The sequence below is a fragment of the Equus przewalskii genome, chromosome 20 (genome assembly GCF_037783145.1).
Source record: "Equus przewalskii isolate Varuska chromosome 20, EquPr2, whole genome shotgun sequence".
NCBI classification, from domain to species: domain Eukaryota; kingdom Metazoa; phylum Chordata; class Mammalia; order Perissodactyla; family Equidae; genus Equus; species Equus przewalskii.
Window position 1 is genome coordinate 27,909,191 of NC_091850.1, and position 22,775 is coordinate 27,931,965.

At 35.7% G+C, this 22,775-nt stretch overlaps 1 protein-coding gene across 2 annotated transcripts in view; it reads right to left on the reverse strand.

The window, feature by feature from the left end:
- WDR70 (WD repeat domain 70) overlaps positions 1-22,775 on the reverse strand; it is a 284,509-nt gene that overhangs the window by 249,627 nt on the left and 12,107 nt on the right. For both annotated transcript variants that reach the window (XM_008518461.2, XM_070586984.1), the window contains exon 5: positions 13,553-13,748. In XM_008518461.2, coding sequence (XP_008516683.1) covers positions 13,553-13,748 — 196 coding nt within the window. The remainder of the gene's footprint in view (positions 1-13,552; positions 13,749-22,775) is intronic.

Consider the following 22,775-nt stretch of genomic DNA (forward strand, 5'->3'; position numbering starts at 1 on the left):
CCCACATATAAAGTAGAGGAAGATGGGCACGGATCTCAGCTCAGGGCCAGGCTTCCTCAGCAAAAAGAGGAGGACTAGCAGTAGTTAGCTCAGGGCTAATCTTCACCCACCCCCAAAAAAAATAAGACGGCTATTTTTGCAAAAAATATTCAAGGCCTTCATCAATTTTCTCAAAGGCTCCTAATCCTATGATCTACAAATCATTTATCACCCTTGTCAGTTTCTCTTTTTCAATTAAGAACTGGTCTAACTCCACTAGATCCCCATTTGACAATGGCTTTGGGTGTAGTGAAGGACATCCTTAACACCACTTCCACAGACTTAACATCTGCAAAATTTGCAATTCATGATATATACATTATATTAACAGAGGTTTACCACAGTATAATGCTGAACACTTACATGTTCAAACAACTTGCAACTGAGGAGACTACAAATAGTCAGATAAAAAGTACCCTCCCGCGTTCCTCACTGCATTTACATTATGCTTTGTATTATCTACATAAACTAGCCCTTCTTCCCCACTATACGCTAATTACTGAGAACAAAGAAAATGATCCATACTGGCAGTGTCATTCACATTGCAGATGCACAAAATGTTTGTTGAACAAAATGAAAACCTCCGCTCAGTGGCAGAAAGGACTCATACTAGGGACCGTTCCTGGCAGCTACCTTAGATATAAAAGCCCCTCTGGCAAGGCGGGCTTAAAAAGAACTGCAGCCTTTTGACAAAGGAACTGTGGCAAGACGAGCCTGGAAATGTGAGGGTGAAGTATTGACTCCTGAGTTTCTAAAGATTAACTGTGAGTAGATCAGAAGCTAGCTTTGATTCAATGAGATGTTTAGGGGTTAGAGAGTAACTACGAACACAGCGAAGGATGGCCATTCATTCAACAAATACTCCTGACACATCTACTATGTGCCAGGTACCAGTCAAGCCACTGGGGAAACAGTAGTACAAGAGACAATGTAACTGCCCTCATGAACTTACATTACTGTGAGGAGAAAGAAAATCAACAAAAATGTCAGATAATGATAAGTACTATAAAGCAGTGACAGGAAAAGCAGCAGAATAGAGTGGGGGTACTGATATATAAGGTGGTCAGCGAGGTAACATTTGAGCAAAGGTCCAAATGAAATGAGGGCAGCATGTGAAGCTCTGAGAGTTATTCTACGTAGAAAAAAGAGTAAATAGAAGGCTCTATGAGAGAACAAGCATAGTTGTTCAAAGACAAGCAGAAAGGTCAATGTGGGTAGAGAAGAGCGAGCAAGACAGGGATTGGAAGGGGATGACGTCGGAGATCTGTAGAGGCCAAGTCATGCAGGCCTTAGAGATCAAGGCAAGGAACTTGGATTCCTTAACAATGTGATAGGAAGAAATCGGAGGGCTTACTGACGGGAAAGGGACAAGGGAAGCAGGGAAGTGACAAGATCTGATACATGTTTTTAAAAGTTTGGATTAGTCTGGTGATTACAGAAATAAACCTTCTTATCTACCTTACAGACTTAAATCTTAAATTATAAAGAGGCTATCCTTACAATTCCTCCCATAAAGCCTTATTCTATATAGGAATCCATATCTAAAAAACTGATCTAAAAAGCTTAAAGATAAAAAAAAAAACTATAAATATATGTTATAATATTGTCAAATCACAAAAGAATTTTTTCTATCTTCTCCAAAGAAAAAAAAAAGTAATTATTCCAGCATTAATCTCAACCTAAACCTCACTTGGTCCAATTTGTAGAAGGCATTGTTTATAAGATTCCTTTCTTTCCTCACACTGTAGACAGGAGACAGTTGAAAAAAATGGATCCTTGCCAAAAGCCGAAATGCCTCTATTGCCCCCTAGTGCCAATCATAAAGAATGAAGATCTTCACACATTAGCAGTTTGGAAATGGTAAGGAGCAAGCTCACTGGATTTTGGAATAGAGCTTCTAGCATCCTCTGCTGACAGAATCTTGCAGGTGTAATTAAATCGCTCTGTTTTAAAGAACATTAATTTTCCTCTGAAGTTAAAATCCTGAGGCTTCCTCACATTGCTTTAAAAAACTTTTTTTCCAGTCAGCTGCAATTACATTTAAATTGGTCATTAATCATACTGGTAATCATGATGAAAACAATGATAAAACCCAGGAATTTTGAGTGCTTAGTATGTGTCAATCCCTATGTTAAGTGTTTACATATATCATCTCATTCTCATATCAACTCTTGAGAACTAAGAGAGTTTTTTTCCACTTCTAATTCTTCAACATTTCCCTATGCATGAGGGAAAGAGATTGACTGATACAGGTGGTTGGCAATGACCAAGGCCAAGGGGATGAGAAGCCTCAAACCAGAAGTCAGGGAAGCACAGTGGTGGCCCAAACTTGGACTCTGTACCACAGAACGTGCCAGCCAGGGAGTCAGACAAAGTTCACGGAAAACAGGTGCTCACAACTAAAAAGTCACTGTTACATCTAGCCTTTAGTTACAGTCATAAAAATGCAACTTTCAATTTTCTGTAATAATGGGAAACAAGATAGCAAGGAAAATGAAAATCCTCAATAATCCCAAAGTTTCCATTTAATTATAAGTTACAACCTTCTTTACCTTTAAAAAAATCTGAATCATACACAATAGATACGTTTTAAAATTTATTTTTCACCTTTCTCTGACCCTACCCGTTTGAATTTTTGTTCACTTATTAAATTCAAAAAATAATAATATAATAAACCTTCAAATACTAAATACTTCCAATTATTTAACAGTGGTGTAGTTTGACAAAGTTCAATAATCGTCTGCATACTATTTTTATTTGCATTCTATTTATAAGAACAATTTCATTACCATTGTAGATAAGTAAAATGGAATAAACAATGAGCGAAAAACAAGCTTGTCATCAAATTACTATATACAACATTAACATTAGACCAACCATTAGTCAGCAACAGAACTAAAATGCACATTTAAAAGACCAATCATAATCAGGCAGTGTAGTTCTTAATGTACCTACTAATTATGTTCTCTGGTAATTTTCCTTCTAATTCTAGAGCTATCAAAAACTCACTTTTAAAAGTGAGTTTCGTGAATAGAAGAAGGCACAAGGAACTATTTGGGTGATGGAAATGTCCTATATCTTGTTTTGGATTGTGGCTACACACAGTATATATACAATTGTCAAAACCCATCAACTGAACCCTTAAAATCTGTGCATATTATTATATATAATAATCACTTTTTTTAAAAAAGTTTGTGAGATGGTTTTAAGAAAGATAAAAGTATAACTTTTTTGTCCTGCTTTGACAGGTAAGTTCATAAGCAGTTATAGTCTACACAATTAAATTAAGTAATTTCATTTTACTGTGGGGCAGTTCTCATAATTATTAAACTATTATGTAACTAAATTGTAAGCTTAGGACAAGGCATATATAATGGTTCTTACAGAAATAGGTTTTTATTCATATTTCTTGCTCAGATTTCCTCTGTTCACTCTCCTATCCCTACTTCCATTTTCCATGTAAAAACTAGGGATTGATATATCACAAAGAGAAAACAGTCTCCAATGTCTTAAAATGAAATTTTCAATTATAAAAGCCAAGTACACTCTATTCCACTTGACAAATATTTACTCTGTATGTACTATATAAAAGGCACTACGCTGAAAGTTGTAAGGGGTTTTTAAAAGTTACTATACCATTTATATACAAGTCCCTATACCTGAGATCTTTACATGTGATTCCAAAGGGGAGGCAGACGAGTTAAGACAAGCACACAAATAATGATTTAACAAGGAAAATAGTTTAAGTTTGCTACAAAAGGCAGAAACCAATTTTGGAAAATAAAACGTGCAGCTGGCATCTGCAGAGGCTGCGTGGAGGAAATCACATATGAAATAGTCTTTAAAGGCTTGACAGAATTTTAACTAGCGGAAACTGGAGGAATGGGAAGGAAGTATTAAAATTTTGATCAGTATCAATTCAAAACCAGCAGACTCCTTTGTCAGAGAGGATTAATGGGCAAATAGGAATTGGTGAGATCTGATACATTACAAATCAGACCTTTCATATATTAGCCTATTCTGATGAAAGATGATACGTCCTTGCAAAAAATATCCTGAATTACTAATAGAACCAGTGCAAAATGGAGCATGAATTATATGTAAAAAAAAATGATAATCACAAACTCAATAGGGGCTGGCCCCGTGGCCGAGTGGTTAAGTTCGCGCGCTCCGCTGCAGGCGGCCCAGTGTTTCGTTGGTTCGAATCCTGGGCGCGGACATGGCACTGCTCATCAGACCACGCTGAGGCAGCGTCCCACATACCACAACTAGAAGGACCCACAACGAAGAATACACAACTATGTACCGGGGGGTTTTGGGGAGAAAAAGGAAAAAATAAAATCTTTAAAAAAAAAAAAAAAAAAATGATAATCACAAACTCAATTGAAGAGAAACTACTTATTTTATTTACAGGTGTAACTTGCTTCACCTCAGAGGCACATTTCCCTAAAGTAAAGCATTAAAAATACACTTTCTCTGGGGTCAGCCCGGTGGCGTAGCTGTTAAGTTTGCATGCTCTGCTTTGGAGGCCCAGAGTTCACAGGTTTGGATCCCGGGCACAGACCTACACACCGCACTTATCAAGCCATGCTGTGGCAGGCAGAAGATGGGCACGGATCTTAGCTCAGAGCCAATCTTCCTCAGCAAAAAGAGTAGGATTGGTGGTGGATGTCAGCTCAGGGCTAAGATTCCTCAAAAAAATAAAATTTTTCTGTTAAGATCTCTTACTGGGAATCCTTTTGTAAAGAAAAACAATTGAGCTTTTATGTCTCCATTTTCCTTATGAGTGTTTCAATGATTTTCTATATAAATGAACTTGATAGGTATATAGTTGAACTTGACTAAAATCTTAGCCAAGACTAGTTTTATGGAATCTTACTTTAAAAAAATGAACCAAAAAGATTGCCACTCATTTCTGAACAAAGAAAAACAGCAGAATAACTAAACAGCAGGACATAACAGACACAAAAGAATTCAAGTGAAATTTGTGCATGTTAATATAGTAATGAAATCCTGAGAGTTTAAAAATCACATTAGCACCCATAAACTTTATGTCTTTTATTTCTTTGGAGAAAGGCAGTCAACACGTTCACGATGAACAAAGTAAAATCAAATAAATAGTATATATATATGCATGTCATACATAATGGCTAAAATGACAAGAAAAAGTAAATAATTTGCAGTTCTATAACTGAAAGCACCAAATATTGAGTAAAAATTTATGCTCACTACATGGTTTCTAGTTGGCTCCTCCCACCGCATCCATTATCCATCCTTTGTAATGGAAGCATTGAATTTTACCTAGACTCCTGGCTTCCTAAAGTCAATACTATATTTATCACGTGAAAGAAAGATATGAAGTTCAAAATGAGTAGACTTCTTTATCCTTTCTGCCTTCCAGCTGACAGAACTGCAAAACTAACGGCTACAACTTAACCATCCATCTTGAAGTCCATACATTGCGGATGGCAGAATAAAAAGACAGAAGCAGTCTAAATCTTGATATCCTGGACTTACAAACTAGTTCTTGTCCATTTAATTCTTGATTTCATTTATGCGACAGAGAAAAAAGACTTCTATCTTGTTTAAGCCACTGTTATTTTCCATTTTCTGTCACTGGCACCAAATTAATAATGTACTGATATATGGGTGGGCCACTTAAAATACGCTCGAAGCTCAACTCCACAGGCTTCCAAGTATGGGAGGCAGCATAGTAATGTTAAAAGCATACACGGGCTGGGTTTGAATTGCAACTCTCACCATTTAATAATCAGATAAATGAGCAAATAAATAAATTGGGCAAATTATTCAACCTCTGTGGGAAAAAATTTGAGAAACATTTACTGATTACCTAGTGGTTCTTACTCAAATTCTTTCCTGTACTGAAAAGCTTTATAGTGTTATTTATATTCAGACACATCTCTCATTAAGCTTATTCCTAATTTGTTGTTGTTGTTGTTTCTGTTGTGAAACAGGTATCTCTTTTTGATTTTTTTTTTAAGATTTTATTTATTGCCTTTTTCTGCTCAAAGCCCCCCAGTACATAGCTGTATATTCTTCATTGTGCGTCCTTCTAGTTGTGGTATGTGGGACGCTGCCTCAGCATGGCTCGATGAGCAGTGCCATGTCGGCGCCCAGGATTCGAACCAACAAAACACTGGGCCGCCTGCAGCAGAGCGCATGAACTTAACCACTCAGCCACGGGGCCAGCCCCTCTCTTTTTGATTTTTAACCCTTTAAACCAGACACTATTAATCTGTTATAATAAAAGTTTTGATTAGTTCCTTTTTGCTTCAGGCACAGTCATATCAAATACAATATTCTCACTTCTTTCTAATATATAGTCTTAATTATATCAGTTTGACTTGTTTAACTGCCAACAATGTCTAGATGTGACAGTTACCATCCTTATTTTATTCCTGATTTTAAAGAGAATACCTCTAATGCACCTTAATTATTTATAACACTGACTGCTGGTATGAAGCATGAATGAATTATTTAACATGGTACAAAAGTTTCCTTTTAGTGTCATCTTTAAATGTTTTTATTAAAAATCATGTTAAATTTATTCACCTTTTGCTATATATTAAAACAGATGACCAAAATGATAAATACCAGGCATTCTAAGGGTTCTATGTACATTCATTCACTCATTTAATCATTTGCACAACTCAAGTTGAGGGTTTTACTGGTCCGATTTTACAGAGGAGGAAAGAAACACATAGAGGTTAAGTAACTGGCCCGAAGTCACATAACTTGAAAGTTGAAAGAGCTCCATCTGGCTCCAAAATCTACTCTCTTAATCACTATTCCATATTGCCTCCCTGTATCTATCTCTATTTTGCTTCTTTTTATTGCCTGGGTTACTATTACTGTAATCCAGTCAACAGTGGAAGCTAAGGGACGATTTAAGTGGCTGCTGACGTTGAAGTAATATTGGATTCACTAAGGTGGTAGTGATGGATGGAGAGAGAGAGAGAGAGATCTAGTATTTACTTTGTAGACAGAGCTAATGAGACTTGTTGAATTAGAGACTGGATGTGGGGTAGGAGAGAAAGAGAGGAATCAATGAGGGTGACTAGGTTTTGTGGCCTAGTCAGAGCAAATATTTAGAACTCTGTTTCCCACGTTTTATATTAACTTTATGTTCCTTAGTTTTCTATTTTCTTTCATTCTTCCTAATTTATGCTTTCTTATAGCATTTCACTTCATTAAATCCCTTTTGGAAGAAGGTAAGATATAAGTTTATTCATTAGTACTTAAGACCTATTTTATATTCATGTTCAACATTATTCTGTTCAGGTTTTTTTCTCTATTTGTTCGAGACTTTTTTCAATTAAGATCTTAATTGCCTTACAACAAAGGACTGTTAACTGTTTGTAATCCCATTATTTGTGTCTAATTACAGACACAGTTTAGGATCAGTGTGAAAACTGGAAAAGTATATGGCAGAAATAAACATTATCCTGATTCCCACAATACAGAAGCAAGCAATGGGAGTACTTTTTTCCATGCATATTTATCATTTAAATTTTTGAAATCATATAGTTTTTACAGCTTTTCCTAGTGCTACTGAAAACTCTTATTAAACATGTTTAATGATTATATAATATTTTATATGACTATAAAACAATTCACTTGTCCTTCCTGTATTATTAGTTATATATTTACATTATTTCTAATTATTCTAATACTTATATATGTCAGTTATTTTCAAACATTTTTAGACATGGAAACTTTCTGTCAAGAGAAAGCTCTGAGCAAGCCTAACATTTTTTTTCTAAGTTATTAAATTTATTTATATTTTGCCTTTTAAAAGCCAAAGCATAACATATGTCGCCTTCTGGAAAGTCATCGTATTAAAAATACAAGAAGTGGGCCTGACCCCGTGGCCGAATGGTTAAGATCGCGTGCTCCGCTGCAGGCGGCCCAGTGTTTCGTTGGTTCAAATCCTGGGCGCGGACATGGCACTGCTCATCAAACCACGCTGAGGCGACGTCCCACATGCCACAACTAGAAGGACCCACAACAAAGAGTATACAGCTATGTACCGGGGGGCTTTGGGGAGAAAAAGGAAAAAAACAAAACCTTTAAAAAAAACAATACAAGAAGTGTACTTAATACAAGAAAATCAGTTTCTTGGTACCACCAGTGAGGTAGACACGCTCTCATCAGTTCCCTCAAATGAAAACAGATATGAGGGATCCAATTCTACCACCCACCACCCCCAGACAACGCTCCATGGAAAACATTCTGAAAACCACTATTACAATAGTACTGTGATAAGCATCTTGTGTGCATAAAGCTTTTTCTAAATTTCCTTAGGATAGAATCCCAGAGGTGATATTACTGAGTTTAAAGGAAATGAACATTTTTAAGGCTCTTGATACTTAGTAATATAATTTCAATAATAAAAACAACTATCAGAGCTACTGGCTCAATTCTTAGAATATCGACCTGCTCATAGCCCTTCACAAAATATAATGGTTACGATTTAATAGGTACAATTCAAGACAGGCATAAGATGATACAAAAACGAGTGAGATTCAAAGACCAGGAGCTTATCATCTCTCCCGTGTCATCTTCGGAAGCAACTAAACACTAACACTTCTAGAAATACCAACCTTCACATATTATGGAAGAAATATTTTTCACAAAATAATAATCAAAATAGATATTACTTCTAAGTTATTTCAAAGAAAGAATATTCTTATATAAGTTTTATATGAAAACTTCAAAGTAGCTTCACTGTCACAGAGAAACAAGGCAGCAATTCCATACCCTTCTTTTTAAGAAACACTATTTTGTAAGCGATATCCCATGTCCTGAAGTATCCATGAGGCATGACACAGATCATAACCTATGAAGGTACCCTAATATGGTTAACCTATGACCCCAACAGTGACTATCTAAGTAAGCAGCCACAAGTGCATTGGGAAGAGCTGCAACCACAGGTGAATTGCGAAGACGCTTACCTGTGGAGCCTTTTGTTATCACACAGATTGCAGGTGTTGAGGCAGGGTGCACCCCAGTCCTACTCAATCCATCTCCAGATTACACAGCCTAAGAATATGTATTTTTCAATTGTACCAAAGATGATTCTTACATTTAGATTAAGAATCAGTGGGCTAAAAAAAAAAGGTATTTTTAAAATATTTTTCCATTAATTTCAATAATACTTGCTGAAATATTTAGCCACTCAAGTATGTGAACTTGGCTGCTTTCCTACTAAGTAGAATGTCTCTCTAAAAAGCCACAGTGCTTTGCATGTTTCTGAGCAACAAAATTATCAGATTGTATTCAGGAATCCCCAGATGGAGTCTTGCCTGCTCTGGTGCTTTATTTTCCCTCATTTAGGGAATGAGTACTATTATTTGCAGTCTGACTCATGCTACAAATAATTTAGTCTTGAAGCAGTGAAGAAACGGGATTTAAATGAAAGATCCTAGAGGCAAAGTGACAAGCTAAGTGGCTACAGCAAAAGGTTAAGTGGGAGAAAATAAAAGCCTGAGTTTGATCTTAGATGTTGAATTTAGAATATTCTTGGAGATTAAATGTGGACATGTTTCATGAGTGGTTAGAAAGTTGGGATCTGAAGTTCAAATAAGATGGGGCAATGCCTCTAGTTGCTCTGAGTGAACAGGAGTTATGAGAACCAGAAAATGTATGAACCTCCACACATACCACATATGAAATAAGGTAGGCAAGGACAGATCCTCAGGAATGCTTGTGGCTGGGGAAATGTAAGGAAATATGAAGCAGTAAAAGGGACTCTAGCAGAAATGTAAGCACCATCGGAGCAGGGATTTGTCTGCCTTATTCACTGCGATAGCCCCAACACCTGCAAAGTACCTGACTCATAATACCTGCTCAGTAAGTATCTGTTGAATAAACAGTCCAAGAGATAGGCAGCAAGCCAAGAGTATAAAGAAATGGCGAAGGAAGAGTTTCAAGGAAGGAGAAGTCAAACTGTCCAGTACTGCAGAGGTGCAGAATGAGAACTGAGAAAGGGCCCTTGGATTTGCACACCTGGATTTTGTCACTCAGGATCTTTGTGAGAAGAATTTCAGTGAAATGGGAAGGGCAGAAACTGACAACAAAGATTTAAGGAGAAAATGTGTGGCGACAAAGCAGAGATGGCAAATACAGATACTGCTTTCAAGACATTTAGCAACAAAGAGAAAGAGGAAATTGTTGTACAGTAGCTTGGAAAGAAAACTAAGTTAAAGGAAGATTTTAGTATGTTTGCAAGCTTACAGTCAAGCAAGTAGAAAGGAAAAGGCTGAAAGCACGAAAGGAAACAAAAGACACGAAAGGTTGACAGTGATGAGTCCAAGTATGAGAGAAAAAAGGAGAAGCAATCAAGGGGACCTGGAGAATGGTTAAGCCTTGATAAGTAGATGGGACAATTCTGATATATCCCAAATTGTGAAAGTATAACTAGCATTCTGATGTATAAAACAATCTCTTGTAATTTAGCATTACCTCAAACTGATTTCCTGAAGGAACTAAACTCAGTCTCTGAATCAACAAGCAAAGAACTACTAGACCCTAAATCCAACCAATCACAATAACAAAATTCTTTCAAAGGCCAGAAACATTTTAATTCTATGTTGAAACACAGGCCAAACACTGCTATGTAAATCGCCTAAAATGAATCATGCTAATTTGTCTGTCTAGATCCCACAATAACATTCATGTTAAAGACAGTATTCAGCAGATTCCCTCTGTCTATAATCCCTGACTCTATTATTGTTTCATCTAGAAGGTTGCCAATATTCCACATATCAAATATAACAAAGCAGAAAAGTTCTGTTCTCACTCAGAACCTAAAACACAGCATGAGGTTGCCACCAATCTACTACCAAACCACAAGGTCTGAAAACCAAAGGCCTCTATTCAAGGCCAACATACTTTATCAGAATCTAGGAAGACCACTACAAAGCCACCTTCACAACACTTCCAAATTTCCAACCTATCTGCTTCACACCATCTCTGGCCCAGCCTTGGAAATGCTGGTTGTGATATATGTCGGAAAGAGAAATAGAAGGAGAAATGGAAAAGTACATCTTTCTCACATCCATAGCACGTTGCGACCTAGATGTGTACTGCTGCTTCTTGCTGCTGTTTCTGATTACCCATGTGTGCTTGAAAAGAAAACGTTAGATGAGGGTTCTATGTATGTTCAATAGATAAGACCTGTGCATTTGTACTGTTCAAAATCTATACTCTTACTAATTGTCATCTTAATTTCTGAATCTCCTGTTATGATTGCAGAATCTTCCATGTCTCCTTGTAATTCTGTCAAATGCTTTGAGTATATTGTGTTAAATGCACAGAGGTTAAGGACTCCCAAATTTTCCTGAAGAATAAATTGTTCCTTTTACCATTAGCTATTGACACTTGTTTGCTAATTAAGATTATGACTTAAAGATTAATTTTATAATATTAATCAGTTATTTTGATTTGTATTTTCCTGCTATATCTCTTCCTTCTTTTTCTTTCAACCTTCCTATGTCATTACATTTTAGGTATACCACTCACAAACAGAACATACCTGAATTGTTCAATCTGAGAATTTTTATCTTTCCATTTACATCTATTATGAACACTGATATATTTGTATTCACACCTATCACCTTATTTTGTGATCCCTATTTACCAAGATTTTCATCTACTCCTTTTTTCTGCATGAACTTACTTTGCAGAACTCCCACTTATACCGTGTCTACCACATACATGCACATACATACTCAGCTACATACATTTTCAACTAAAGCATTTGACAGAAGGTACCCCCTTGTCTGCATTGCACTGGAAGTGGTGCAGACAAGGGGGTATATTTTCTGTACAGAATTTAAAAACAATAGCACAGTCAACTGAAGATAAGTCTGCTTTTTATTACCACCATTTGCTGGCAATTCTAAAAATGTCAGTTTAGAAATTTGTTGTTTGCTATGTTTAGTGCTGACCCTTGATAATAGATATGTAAGCTTAAAATTAGCATATTTTTATTACTTATCTTTTAATAAACATTGTATTCTACATGAACTTACTGTGGAGAACTCCCAGTTATACCGTGTCTACTACATACATGCACATACATACTCAGCTACACACATTTTCAAATAATGCTTTTAATGGTTCAGATTCATTCAAGCTTACTTGAAGAGCAGTTTCACATCTCCAATCACTGTTGCACTACATGCTTCTGCATTTAAATAGCAGATTCAAAATAAACAATGATTATTAAGATAAAGAAACAAAACCTGAGTATCTTCCATTCTCCTATTCTCTGAATGCCAGGAGAAAAAACAAAAGATGGTAGACTAAGTTGGCAGAAGAATTCAAAAAGGCAATGTTTGAACACCTCAATTGTTTTCATCAAAAACATTCTAAGGCAACATTTAATGACAATATTTGTCATTATTTAGCCATTTTCTCTGATTTTTACAGAAGAAAACTTTAGAAGTCATTACGAAATATATCAGAAAATGATGAATTTTCCGGAAAAAAGATTTTAGTGAAAATATTTCAAGAACAGAGATATTTAAAAGTCACTAGAATTAATATCAAAGGAAAAAAGATATGCTCAACACTGCAGTTTCGGGAACTTATTGCACAATAAGATTTTTAACGAAACTGCCAAATTTATCCTTATGTTGCTCTTTTTATAATTTTACATACACAGGTGTGCATGTGTATATACATATATAACAGTCATTTCATGTGAAAAAAAGTTTCAAAATTAAAATTAAAAGCTTCTTTTGACCAACTATGAACAACTATAGATTGACAAATTTCATATATTGTGTACTGAACATGAATATGCAAAGAATGTCCATTCTGAGAAGTCATTGACAGATTTGTAAAAGTTTAATTTCTTTTCTGACCATTATTATTTGTTCCATTTCGTAATTATTTACTGAAAATAATCTGTCACACAGAGGAGGGTAGTATTTAAAAATTATCCATTCCAGATGTCAAATACAGGAAGTATACCAATGGTTTTATTTTATATTTTTTCTTTTTACTATTTTGGAGTTTATATCATTTATTTCTATTTTTTGGGCAGTTACTCTTAAAACCGTAACGTGCACACAACAATCTAAATTTAATAACCCTAGCCCCCTCCCAAATAATACAAGGACGTCAAAACGAATGAACTGATTCTACTCTCCCATCTTCCACATTACTGTTCACAATAATTTTAGATCCAGTTTGTTTTTAAATCCCCCCAAATTTATTCATCAACACCATTATTTACTCTGAATGCTTACGTTGATTTAACAAAATGTTTAATTTTTTTAATACATTGCTTCCTGCTCTCCAATTATTATTTTTGATTTCTGTTTCCTTGTTGCTGAAGCACATTCTCTAGAAGTCTTTCAACAAGGGCTGTCAGCCATAAATTCAGATTTTTTTTTTTAATTTGCTCTTATTCATGAATAACAGTTTAGCAGAGAACTGATCTGTACACTACCCTAAGACACTACCTCACTGAAATACTTACATCCTCCTCTTCTGAATCACCGTCATCATCATCATCTTCTTCCACTTCTTCAAAAGGAGGTGGAGGTAAAGGACCGATGATTTCTTCCTCCATATGACTAACTGGTTCTTCCACCATTTTAAGGGGTAAAGGAGGGCCAATTAACTCATCATCAGAAGAATCAGAAGTCTCTTCACTTTCACTGCTGCTTGTATCCCTGAAAACACAGAAACAAACTCTTTGTCTCCACTGCCACAAAGAGCACAATCTAGAGAGAGTACTGATTTCTCAGGTACTGCCTCTCCTTTTAACTGAGTTTTTAAAATGTTTTCAAATTTGTGATTCAAGCATTAAATATGTAAATCAAATATTTTATCTTAAGAAAGTAAAAAACTTCTTTTATATACTTATCTTACCTAAACATAAATTAAAGTCAGATGAAAGGTCACAGCAATTATACTTTAGACCCCCATTAGATCATCCTCACTTACTGGAATGTGCAAGAAAAACTACAAAACACTACATCCATAAGAAAGAAAACCACGGAGATACCCAATGCCTCTATGTACTACATTTGAATCCAATCGCTGTTTGCCACAGGAGCAAATAAAGCCTGCCATGTAAGAAAGTTAATATCACTCTCAAAATGCTTCAATATGTTTTCTGAAATACAAATTATTTCTCAGTGCTAATCCAAGGTTGCCGAATTGCTGAAATGTTAAATGTAGCATTCCTACTACTCAGCCATAAAAAATGATAAAGTTGTCCCATTCACAACATAGATGGACCCGGAGGGTATTATGTTAAGCGAAATAATCAAGAAGGAGAAAGACCAGCAGCATATGATGTTACTCATAAGTAGAAGATAAACAAACACATGGACAAAGAGAACAGATTAGTGGTTTCCAGGGGGAAGGGGGGAGGGAGGTGGGCACGAAGAGTGAAGGGGCACACCTATACGACGACTGACAAATAATAATGTACAACTGAAATTTCACAATGTTGTAAACTATCATAACCTCAATAAAAAAAAAACGTTAAATGTAGCATTCCTGCTTTCTAAAAATATCTTACTCTAGGGAGTATCATAGGGATTCTCAACTTTTTTTCTATCCAACACAGTGAGGACTATTACACACCCTCATTAAGGTCTTTATCAAACCCCTCTAGGCATTCTGAAAGCCATCACCATCCACCATCCTTCCACTTCCCACCCCACAGGGTTAAGAATTGCATTCCTAATGATGTCACTTAATCTATCAAATATTTTATCAAGTTATCAAATATTTTATAGCCTTCTAATAAAGTATTCCTAGTATATAAACTCCATGAAAGCAGAAATTTCTGTCTGTCATGATCATTGCTGTGTCTCTAGCAGCCAAATGATGCCTGACCTAGCATCTAAATGATATAATAGGCACTCCATATCTATTGAAGAAAATATGGGATATTTATTTTTATTTTCATCTAGGTTTAATATTGAAAAGAATATATTCTCACATACATATTATCCTTTTGCAAAGGTAGGAGGTAGCAAACCTCCATAAACAGTTTCTCTTTGTTTTTGCAATTGTCTCACTCACTCTGCTCCAGCACCAAAGGCATTTCTAACTGAACAAGTCAGGCTTGGTTCAGCATGAGGGTCCAGCATGAGCACCTGCAGTCCCTCTGCTGGAATTGATTGTTATATGGCCTCTTTTTCATCATTCAGGTCTCGTCAATTGTCACCTCTTCAAACAGGCCTTCAGGGCCGCCCCCTTTCTAAACTTTCACACACTCCCATCAGTCACCATTACCTTAATTAGCTTACTTTGATTATCCTTATTACCTACATTACGAAATTATCTTATTTGATTGGTTACTTAGTTGTTTATAATCTGTTATCCTTCCTCTCAAATATCCCTACAACAATATAAGCTCAGAGATCTCATCTGATTTGTTAGTTGTTGTATCCCCAGTGCCTAAAGAAGTGCCTACCCCACAACAGATGTTCAATAAATAATAGCTAAATGACTGAATAAATTTTCCTTAAAGTAAAGTATTCACACTCCCAAATTTTCTCCCTTGTGATTAAATCACAAATTTCTGAATGCATTGGTTCAGAAGTCACAAGCTTTCTTTTTTTTTATTGAAGTAACATTGGATTATAACATTATATAGCTTTCAGATGTACATCGTAATATATTTCGAATTCTGTGTAGATTATATCATGTTCACCACCCAAAAACTAATTATAGTCCATCCCCTCACATGTGAGCTTAATCACCCCTTTTGCCCTCCCCCCCCTTCCCCATGGTAACCACCAATCCAATCTCCATTGCTACATGTTTGTTTGTCATTGTTTTTATCTTCTACTTATGAGTGAGATCATACGGTATTTGACTTTCTCCCTCTGACTTATTTCACTTAGCATAATACCCTCAAGGTCCATCCATGTTGTCACAAATGGCCAGATTTCACCATTTCTTATGGCTGAGTAGTATTCCATTATGTATATATACCACATCTTCTTTATCCATCTGTCCCTTGATGGGCACCTAGGTTGTCTCCAAGTCTTGGCTATTGTGAATGATGCTGCAATGAACATAGGGGTACATGTATTTTTATGCATTTGTGTTTTCAAGTTATTTGGATAAATACCCAGCGGTGGGAGAGCTGGATCATATGGTAGATCTATTCTTAATTTTCTGAGGATACTCCATACTGCTTTCCATAGTGGCTGCACCAGTTTGCACTCCCACCACATCCTCTCCAACACTTGTTGTTTCCTATCTTGTTAATTATAGCCATTCTGACCAAAGTGACGTGATATGTCACTGTAGTTTTGATTTGCATTTCCCTGACAGCTAATGATGTTGAGCATCTTTTCATATGCCTGTTGGCCATGTGTATATCTTCTTTGGAGAAATCTCTGTTCAGATCTTTTGCCCATTTTTTAATTGGGTTGTTGGTTTTTTTGTTGTTGAGATGTATGAGTTCTTTGTATATCTTGGATATTAACCCCTTATCTGATATACGGTTTGCAAATATCTTCTCCCAATTGTTAGGTTGTCTTTTCATTTTGTTGATGGTTTCCTTTGCTGTGCAGAAGCTTTTTAGTGTGATGTAGTCCCATTTGTTCATTATTTCTTTTGCTTCCCTTGCCCAGTCAGACATGGGACTCAAAAATATGCTGCCAAGACTGATGTCAAAGAGCGTACTGCCTATGTTTTCCTCTAGAAGTTTCACGGTTTCGCGTCTTACATTCAAGTCTTTAATCCATTTTGAGTTGATTTTTGTGCATGGTGTAAGGGAATGGTCTACTTTCATTCTTTTACATGTGGCTGTCCAGTTTTCCCAACACCATTTACTGAAGAGACAAATGGCCAATAAGTACATCAAAAGATGCTCACCATCATTAGACATTAGGAAAATGAAAATAAAAACCAAAATGAGATACCATTTCACACCTACTTACGATGGCTACAATCAAAATAAATAAATAGGAAAATAACAAGTGATGGCAAGAATGTGGAGAAACTGGAACCCTCAGACATTACTAGTAGGAATGTAAAATAATGCAGCCACTGTGAAAAACAGTTTGGCAGGTCTTCAAAAAGTTAAACATAAAATTATCCGATGACCCAGAAATTGCATTCCTATGTATACACCCAAAAGAATTAAAAGCAAAGACTCAAACAAATACTTGTATGCCAATGTTCATTGCATTCACAATACCCAAAAGGTGGAAACAACCCAAGTATTCATCAACAAATGAATGGGTAAACAAATCGTGGTATACACGTACAATGGAATACTATTCAGTCATTTAAAGGAACAAAGTTCTGATACAACACAAACCTTGAAAACATTATGTAAAGTGAAACAAGCCAGACACAAAAGGACAAATATTGTATGATTCCACTTATATGAAATATCTAGAATAAGCAAATTCATGAAGACAGAAAGTAGATTAGAGGTTATCAGCAGCTAGAGGAAGAAAAGAGTGGGAAGTTATTGCTTCATGGTTAAAATTTCTGTTTAGAGTGGCAAAAATTTTTGGAAATAGTGATGATGGTTGTACAATATTATAAATGTTATTAATGCCACTGAACTGTACACTTAAAATGTTTAAAATAGTAAATTTTATGTTATAAAAATTTTGGCACAATAGAAAAAATCAAGACAGTAGTAAAAGGATATAATTTAGAAACATGGAGGTAAACAGAAGAAGAAAAAATTTTTTAAATTTAAAATGGTTTCTTCTGGGAAGCAAAAATCACGAACAGAGACATGAGGCTTTACAATGTTTGACTCTGTAATATGAATATATTACTTCAATAAAAATTTAAAAGATCAGTGGTTGCTAGAGGTTAGGAATGAGGGAGGAAGAAATAGGTGGAGCACAGAGGATGTTTAGGGCAGTGAAACTCCTCTCATTGATACTACCATACTAACATTATGCAAAGGCACAAATCAACCCCATCAAACAGTATGAAGAAATACATTAATACTCCAGACCGGAAGGAAAATGACAAGCAGCCAGAAATCAATCCTGAAGGCACAGAAATTTACAGTCTAAATCAGAGAGAATTCAAAATAGCTATCATTAAAAAATTCAATGAGTTATTAAAAAAATTCAGATAGTTCTTTTTTTTTTTAAAGATTTTATTTTTCCTTTTTCTCCCAAAGCCCCCTGGTACATAGTTGTGTATTTTTAGCTGTGTGTCCTTCTAGTTGTGGCATGTGGGATGCTGCCTCAGCATGGCCTGATGAGTGGTGCCATGTCCACGCCCAGGAGTCAAATAGGCTAAACCCTGGGCCGCTGAAGCACAGCGCATGAACTTAACCATTCAGCCACGGGACCTGCCCCAGATAGACAGTTCTATGAAATCAGGAACAAAATTAATGAACAGAGGGAATTCTTCACAAAAAAAGATTGAAACTAAAAAGAAAAACCAACCAGAAGTTTGAGGATAAAATAAAGAAAAATTTGGACTCCCTGAATAACAGAGCTGCTATTATGGAGAGAATAAGCAGTGTAGAGGAGAGAAATATAGAAATGCTTCAGATGGAGAAGGAGAGAGAGATAAGACTAAAAAAATGAAGATATACTCCGAGAAATATCCAACTCAATTAGGAAACGCAACATAAGGATTATAGGTATTCCAGAGGGAGAATGGAGCAGAAAGCTTGTTTAATGAAATAATAGCTGAGAACTTCCCAAACATGGGGGAAAAGCTGGAAATACAAGTGAAAAAAGTTAAAAGAAATCCTAATTATATCAATGTAAAAAGACCTTCTTGGGGTCGGCCCCATGGACAAGTGATTAAGTTCACAAACTCCGCTTCAGTGGCCCAGGGTTTCGCTGGTTCGGATCCTGGGTGAGGACATGGCACTGCTCATCAAGCCATGCTGAGGAAGCATTCCACATAGCACAACCAGAAGGACCTACAACTAGAATACACAACTATGTACTGGGGGTCTTTGGGGAGAAGAAGAAGAAAAAAAAAGAAGAAGATGATTGGCAACAGATGTTAGCTCAAGTGCCAATCTTTAAAAATAAGAAAAATAATAAAAAAGACTTTCTCCGAGGCATATAGTAGTAATACTGGCAAATGTTAGTAAAAAAGAATAAATATTAAGGGCAGAAAGGCAGAAGAAAATAACTTACAAAGGAACCCCTATTAGGCTTTCAGTGGATTTCTCAGCAGAAACCTTACAAGCTAGGAGAGAGCGGAATGATATGTTCAAAATTCTGAAAGATAGAAACTTTCAGAGAAGAATACTCTATCCAGCAAAAAATATCCTTCAGATATGATGGAGAAATAAAAACTTTCTCAGATAAAAAAAGCTGAGGGAGTTCATCACAAGACCCCCCTTACAAGAAATGATCAACAAGGCCCTCATATCTGAAATAAGAAAAAGAAAGAGTTTACAAAGCCTTGAGCAAGGGGATAAACAGGCAGACAAAATCAAAAAAATTGCAGCTCTCTATCAGAACTGGTTAGCAAACAATTATAACATTAAAGATAAAGGGAAGGAAAACATCAAAAATAACGATAATCTCATCATTTTAACCATAAACTCACAACACAGGATGGAATAAGTTGTCACAACAATAACTTAGAAAGGGAAGAAGAAAGGATGGAATCAGCTTAGATGGGAAACAAGAGGCTATCAGAAAATGGACTATCTCATCTACAAGATTTTTTTATACAAACCTCACAGTAACCACTAAACAAATAATCAGAACAGAGACAGAAACGATAAAAAAAAAAAGTGAGAAAACCATCATAGAGAACTACCAAACTGAATTGGTAGTCTGAAATACACAGGATGAGAAACAAAGGAAATACAGAACAATTGGAAAACGAGCGATAAAATGGCAGCATTAAGCCCTCACCTATCAATAATCACTCTAAATGTAAATGGAATGAATTCTCCAATAAAAAGACAAGGAGTGGCAGGATTGATTAACAAACAAGACTCAACAATACACTGCCTCCAGGAAACACATCTCAGCTCTAAAGATGAACACAGGCTTACAGTGAAGGAAGATGATACTCCAAGCTAATGGCAAACAATAGAAAGCAGGTGTCACAATACTTATATTAGAGAAAGCAGACTTCAAAATAAAACAGGCAATGAGAGACAAAGAGGGGCAGTATATAATAATAAAATGGACACTCCACCAAAAGGACATAACATTTATATATGCACCAAAAACAAGGGAGCACTGAAGTACATAAAGCAACTATTAACAAACCTAAAAGGAGATATTAACAACAACACAATAATAGTAGGGGACCTTAACACCCCACTTACATCAATGAATAGATCATCCAGACAGAAAGTGAACAAGGAGATAGTGGAATTAAATGAAAAACTAGACCAGACGGACTTAATAGATATATAGAGGACACTCCATCCTAAAACAGCAGAATACACATTCTTCTCGAGTACAGATGAACATTGTCAAGGATAGACTGTATGTTGGGAAACAAGGCAAGCCTCATTAAATTTAAGACAACTGAAATCATATCAAGCATGTTTTCCAACCATAATGCTATGAACCAGAAATCAACTACAAGAAAAAAGACGGGAAAGTACCAAATATGTGGAGATGAAACAACATGCTACTTAACAACCAATGGATCAGCAAAGAAATTAAAGGAGAAATCAAAAAATATCAGAGACAAAGGAAAATGAAAATACACTAGACCAATTCAAATGGGATGCAGCAAAAGTGGCCTTAAAAGGGAAATTCAAAGTAATACAGGCCCAACTTAACAAGAAAAATCTCAAATAAGCAACCTTAAACCGCACCTAGTAGAATTAGAAAGCGAAGAACAAACAAGGCCCAAAGTCAGCAGAGGGAGGGAAATAATAAAAATAAGAGCAGAAATAAATGAAATTGAAACCAAAAACAACAGTAGAAAGGATCACTGAAACTAAGAGCTGGTTCTTTGAGAAGATAACCAAAATTGACAAATGCTTAGTCAGACTCACTAACAAAAAGAGAGAGAAGGCTCAAATAAATAAAATTAGTAATGAAAGAGGAGAAATTACAATGGATACTACAGAAATACAAAGGATTATAAGAGAATATGATGAAAAACTATATGCCAACACATTGGACAATCCAGAAAAAATGGATAAATTCTTAGACACATACAATCTCCCAAAAGTGAATCAAGAAGAAATAGGGACTCTGAAGAGACCAATCACAAGTAAAGACATTGAAATAGTAATCAAAAATCTATCAAAAAAAATATTGGAGAGGATTTTGAGAAAAGGGAACCCTCATACACTGCTGGTAGGAATGCAAACTGGTGCAGCCACTATGAAAACAATATGGAGACATATCAAAAAATTAAAAATAGAAATACCATACAACCTAGCTATCCTACAACTGGGTATTTGTCCAACAACTTGAAATCAACAATTCAAAGAGACCTATGCACCCCTATGTTTATTCCAGCATTATTCACAATAGCCAAGAAGTGGAAGCAACCCAAGTGCCCATCGACTAATGATTGGATAAAAGATATGACATATATATATATACAATGGACTACTACTCAGGCATAAAAAAAGACAAAATCGTCCCATTCACAACATCATGGATGGACCTTGAGGGTATTATGTTAAGCAAAATAAGCCAAACAGAGAAAGATGAACCTCATATGATTTCACTCATACATAGAAGAATACTAACACATAAACAAAGAGAAGAGATTAATGGTTCCCAGAGGGGAAGGGGGTTAGGGGGTGGGCATAGAGGGTAAAGGGGCACCTTTATATGGTGACTGACAAATAATAATGTACAACTGAAATTTTACAATTTTATAAACTATTATGACCTCAATAAAATTTTTTTAAGTTATATTTTTCTTGATTATTTCTATCTTTATATTTTATAATTATAATGTCAATAATAGTTCTGTAATTGTAATCACTAATAACAAAAGTAATGCTTGGGTTTTGTCATATCAATAAAATTTATTCCCAATACCAATAGTGCACGTTCTTTATCTTTTGGTTTTAAAGTTAGCATTGCACCAAAATATAGAATCAACAGAACTATAGAAGTCTTTACAATTTTCAGTTAATGAAATCATTGTGTGTCAAAGCCTTAGCAATAAGATGAATTCCCAAGACATCTTAAATCATCCCAAAAGTAAGAAACTAAAGGTAAATATTAAATGTTTGTCTTAGAAAAAGGAGGGGTTTTTTCTACCATATTGAAACCCAGCAACACTGTGTGACTGACAATTAATCCAAAACTATAGACAATGCAAAACTGAATTTTTTGACTAGTATATAAAGGAATTACACTCTATAGCAAGAGTTGGCAAACTCTGGCCAGGTGCTTGCTTTCTAAAGATTTATGGAATGCAGCCAAGTCCATCTGTTTATGTATTGTCCACAGGAGGGGAGTAGTTGAGAACGAGATAGTATGGACTCCAATGCCTAAAACATTTACTATCTGTCCTTGATAGAAAAGGTTTGCTGAGCCCTGCTTTTCATGAATCTATACAAAGATACCCACACTTCAGAGACTAACAGATATTAGGGTTGCACTGCCATGAAAAGGGAGAAACACATTTGTAGTCCCATGTAGATATTCCCTCTCCCTACAAAGATAAACTATAGAAAAGACCAAGATTATTACGGAGTGAGATTCTGCTCTAGAGCCTAGATTGAGACACCAAAGATCTGCACTAGGGAGTAGATGAGCAAAAAATGAAATTACACAGCA